At 43.6% G+C, this 5,349-nt stretch overlaps 1 protein-coding gene across 1 annotated transcript; it reads right to left on the reverse strand.

The window, feature by feature from the left end:
• Positions 1 to 651: 651 nt before the first annotated feature.
• On the reverse strand, positions 652 to 4,979 carry LOC123189073 (membrane-anchored ubiquitin-fold protein 4). The gene is made up of 3 exons (XM_044601393.1): positions 4,555 to 4,979; positions 1,849 to 2,019; positions 652 to 1,101 (listed from the first exon to the last, which is right to left on the reverse strand). Exons 1-3 carry the CDS (start codon positions 4,751 to 4,753, stop codon positions 1,046 to 1,048), a joined length of 426 nt encoding a protein of 141 aa, XP_044457328.1. The 5' UTR covers positions 4,754 to 4,979; the 3' UTR covers positions 652 to 1,045.
• Between the last annotated feature and the right edge of the window lie 370 nt (positions 4,980 to 5,349).

The following is a 5,349-nucleotide window of genomic DNA, read 5'->3' on the forward strand; positions in this document are numbered from 1 at the left end:
ATTTGAAAAAACAGCACACTCGGATCATGCGGGTAAAATGTGATGAAAAGTGGCAGTGTTTCTGGATTTAGCTAAAAGAAACTGAAAAGGTAAAGATAAAAGTTGCAGTTTCTGTGATCATTCTGAAACTGTAGAGCATCTTTTTTGCACTTGTGTGGTAGCCAAGTTTGTGTGGAGGGTTGTTAGGAATGTCACTGGTATTTATGATATTCCTTGCAAAATTGAAGAGTTCAGCAGTTGGATAGAGATGTTTCCTAAGAAGATGAGACAAACAGTAGCAGTGGGTGTAGCGGCGGTATTCTGGTTTTTATGGAAAGCCAGCTCCCGTGGGCATGTCCCAAGCCAACCCCTCTTGTTTAATCTGCAGTACTTCCTGTCACGGCGAAGCAAGAGGCCCCAGTGCATAGCACGAGCGTGCGAGAGCCTTCCCGTAACCCCACTGTTGCTATGATTCAGACCCATCGTCGGTTGCTGGAGTTGTGTTCTGCGAGAGCATTTTTCTTCAACTTGAAATCCCAGCAATTTTGGTGCACAGGAACTTCAGATGATTTTTGCTCAAGCTGAAGTGGGTGGCCAAGTTGTGACTCACCCAACCCAACAAATACTGAAAGAAAAGGTGCAAGACCCAAGTACGGAAAGAAGCATGAAGGATGAACAAGGAACAAGGAGTAAAACATCATTTCACGGAGTCTCAAGTGAGAACAAACAATCAGGTTGCGTGACACACCCAACAACCTTGACCCTTTTTAACCCAACTTGGCACGGCGACGAACAGCAGGCCCTTCCCCTCCACAACAGCACCAGCAATGTGTGTGTATCTTGTACATCATATAGAAACATCCTTTGTTGGGTAAAACAAGACAAAGCGACGCTATTGCCCTAGCGACAGAGGGACCGGACCGACTCTTGTGTAGTATCTAGCTTACAGTTACAATATCACCTCACAACAATACACGAGACGTCTTGGGTGCTGGATGTTCCTCTTCTGTCCAGTCGTCTCTCTTGGTGGGCACACAAATTATTGTCGACGGAGTACACTTGACATTCATAGTATGGTACAAGAGCAGCGAGTGGTCTTAGGCAACTTGTTCGTCTTCTTGTCTGACACAAACAAGTTAACATAATTCAGCAAAATGAACGAGACAATAAATTTAACATAATTCAACATAAATTTAACCAACGTGGGCGACTGCGGCGGGAGCAAAAATTAAAATGGGATATTTTTTGCTCCCGCCGCGGTCGCCCACGTTGGTTAAATTTATGGTCAAACTTAAATCTCGAAAAGCGCGGGCGCACTACATTATGGAATGGAGGGAGTATAACATTGCATCCAACAGCGTCCTATCTGTTTGAAGAAGCAGAATATTACGTGCTGTAACGAGACATGCATTTCAATGTAATTTCCGCTAATTTCTGCTGTACTGGTCAAGTGGTTATTAGAGGGGATTAGACAGAAACCAAATCTGTGATCTGGCATTGTCGGGAAAGACAAGAATTTCATCTACGAATTACGGGACAGACAACAGGCTCACCAAACTGATTTCTCATGGACAGAAGCGCAGAGCTCTGACTTTCATGTCAACATTTTCATATTTCATCCACAATCATTTTTTTCTTCAGAGAATCTAATGAACATTATTTTTCCGCGTGCAGATTCCACACATATGATGGCACATTAGTGATAGAATGAATGGTAGAAAGGAAACAAATGACTGACATGCATCCATTGCAATTTTAAGACACAACTTGGATGGTGAAACAATGTTAATCAGTCTAAGTCAGACACATGGGAAGATTCAGCAAGTCATAAGCAATGCTTTACACAAATATTACAAAGTTGCAGCTTACCTGGTTTTGACTTTGCGGATGATGGCTGGACAACGACATGCATTGTTATAACAGTGCTGGGAAGATCACCAAAAGGTGCTCTGCACTGTGCAATATTCTTGTCATTTTCTAGAATTTTGCCTCCACTTATCAGTTTCACATCATTAGCACTCTTTGGGACAATTGTTTTATCTACAAGCAGAATCATTACAGAATTAGAAATATTACACAAGCAGCGGAGGAGATATAACTATTCTTGGGGAAAAAAATTCAGAAATGCAGTACGAAAGTACATATGCAGCAAACTACCTAAAACCTTGGCAAAAATGCTACCCATACATCTTAAAATGCAGGATTTTAGGAATTTTATTACATCAAGTTGAACAAAAATATTAACAGCAGCTAAATACAATTAGAACAGTTATCTTTACTGAAGCAATCACGACATAATAAGAAGACAAATCACGGCATGTGCCTTGTGTGCAGGTAGGGTAGAAAGATGTATTGGTAATAGGGAAGCCAAGGCAGGATAAATTTTAAGGCAATGCTATGCAGAAGCGGTAAAGCTGTTGCCTTGTGACCATGAGGTCACGGGTTCGAGTCCTGGAAAGAGCCTCTTGCAGAAATGTAGGGAAAGGCTGCGTACAAAAGACCCAAAGTGGTCGGACCCTTCCCCGAACCCTGCACAAGCAGGAGCTTCGTGCACCGGGCTGCCCAATGCTATGCAGAAGTTAAGTTCGGATCAACAAGAATGTTCCATAATATCAGATCCTAAGCAAAGTTCCTGTCCCATTTGACAATATTGCCTTTTGAGAGAATTGCAAGTTAGATGTCTTAAAATCATAACGATCATTAGATTCATTGATCCACAATAACAGGGAGTACAAGCACACAAGACAGCAGAACTAAGCGATAAACAAATGGAAATATAAAAACAATATGGCAAAACGTAAGGCATATGCCATTTAACACAGCACAAATGTATGAACCCAGTTTTCACTCCCTACCAACAAAATAGATATGACATTCTTTTTAATATCCCCGTGGATGGAATTAGAATGTGATTAACACATGCTGGCTGCTGACAATGAAATACACAAGCTCAGATGAACGTTATGAGCTTCTCCAGTGTTTGTGGCTCCTAGAGCATCTTCCTGTTGGGCTCTCTGTGGTCTACTTCACAGCCTTCCTCTTTGGCTTACTATAGAGGCATAGAGTAATATTTTGAGCATCACACACTCACTATTGAACAATTTAAAAGATATCCTAAAGTGGAGTGCTGCGGTGCCCATTCAAGGAATTCCTGGAAATAGTTGCGCATTTGTTGGAAATCAGAGAGGGCAGGCCTGGCGCAGTGGTGAAGTCCTCCCCACTTGTGCCAAGAGGTCCTGGGTTCGAACCAGCCTCTCTGCATTGCACTTTGCAGGGGTAAGACTAGGTTCCTATAATCCCTCCCCAGACCCCACCTTGTGTGGGAGCTTCTATGCACTGGGTCTGTCCTTGTTGGAAATCAGAGACATCCTACACATCATGTGTTGTCAACGTCCCACTTATCAAAACGGGCTATGGTAAAGCACATTAACATGTCTGCCTACCACTGGCGGAGCTTCTTGGAGGCCAAAGGGGGTTGTGACCCCCCCTTCCAAAAGTGCAAAAAAAATTGACTATTAAACATTTTTGTGCATTTCATCAGTGAAGTATATTGACTATAGAGCACCAAATCAATTTACCGGGCAGATATTCTACGTACAAAGCTAGCTACCCAAAGCAGCTTGATTGATATTTGTACTTGCAGCTCCTCGTACATAAAGCTTTATTCTAGATCGCCTTTTTTTAAATGATCGCTTCTCTCTGGAAGAAACTCTCCTCAACTTGCAACAGTGAAAATAAAAAACATATCGGAAGTCTTACTTTGTCTCTCATTTTTCCCGGTACAACATCATCTATATCCCGTTTTGATTTCACCTCATCTCTACATGCATGGCGATTTGATTTTCTAATCATCCTCCTAATTCTCAGTTTTATTTCTCCCTTTCACAGCTTGGACTGTCAACCGCCGCCCGGCCGCCACACCAGCTGCTGCATCTGCGCATGGAACATCTTGTGCTGCTGCGCGCCACCGCCAAAATGGCCAGCCGACGACCGCAAATGAGCCAAACTGCCAAAGGATGCAAGGAGCAAGATATATTCGATTGATATGTAATTTTGTGTGAGTTGGTCTTGATTTCAAGCACATTTTGCTTTTGGTTAAAATTTTGGCCCCCTGTTAATTGTGTGTCACGCTCCACCACTGCTGCCTACATTATAGCCCCAAGCATGGCTCCTCCGCTGTTCGCTTAGATACCAAAGACCATCCTGGATTATTACCGTAAAAGAAGACGTCTCCTATACACATCTGATACCTCTCTAATTTAAGCTGTACTTTAGAATATTAACGAGACCTAGCACTTGCTAGTTATAGAAGCACACATATTTTCCCAAAATCAGACAAGCAACAAATCTTGCAGGCACCAAACAAGCAAATATAAAGAAGCATGAAGCTTGCTCATCACCCCTTATTCCCGTCTACTGTCGTCACGCAGAGGGAACAAACAAGCATGGGTTCCTTTACAAATTTAGTGGTGCAGATGGCACAAGCACAAACTAGAGCTTGCACAGACACCACACCACAAGAATCGCATAACATCGTGCGAGAATCAAGAGCTCAAGAGATGGAATCTTTAGGACCTTTGGGCCAATCGGCAACGACGCGGTCCTTGAGTGCGGCGACGGTGGTAGCAGCGGCGTTGCAGCGGATGGGGCCGATGTCAGAGCCGTCGAAGAGCCGGAACTTCACCTCTACCTCCTCCTCCTCCGCTCCCGCCCCTGCATCCGCTCTCTCTTCCTCTCTCGTTCCCTCCACCTTGGTCTCCTCCCCCTGGGCCATTTCTTGGCCTCCCACCAAGACCTCGAATACTCCCGGGACCCCGCGGGGAATCTGAGCTGGGCTCGGCTGCTCCAATCAAGAACTTGCGAGCTCGGTGGGGGTAGAGACGGGAGGGATTCGGAGCTTGGTTTAGGGTTTGGTGGGAGGCAACGAGGGTAGGAGAGGAGGAGCAGGAGAGAAGAGGAGACGCTTTGCAACTGCAAAGGAAAGGTAGGAGAAAATTCTCTTCTCCTTTTCTCCCGTGAGATTGCTGATTATTTCGGACTTGGTCTTTTTCTCCTGTCCTTTTTAATTTTTTACAATTTCCTGTATTTTTTATGATGTTTCTTTTTCAGTTTTGCTAAAGAGTGCCATAGGTATTGCACATCTAAGTTAAAAAAATGTTTTACATTTTAGGACGGAGGGAATATGTCATTAATTTTACATAATTCTTTTCTCATATCTAGAACCATGCTTATTGTTACTTCGAGAAACAATATAGCACCACCACACACCCACATATTGTCCACTTCGCTGAGTGCATAGGGTGTGCGTATACTTCTATATCGTTGATTTGACCTAAATATGTCGCTTAATCAAATTGTTGGTTTAGAGGT

The sequence above is a fragment of the Triticum aestivum genome, chromosome 2A (genome assembly GCF_018294505.1).
Source record: "Triticum aestivum cultivar Chinese Spring chromosome 2A, IWGSC CS RefSeq v2.1, whole genome shotgun sequence".
In the NCBI taxonomy this organism is placed as follows: domain Eukaryota; kingdom Viridiplantae; phylum Streptophyta; class Magnoliopsida; order Poales; family Poaceae; genus Triticum; species Triticum aestivum.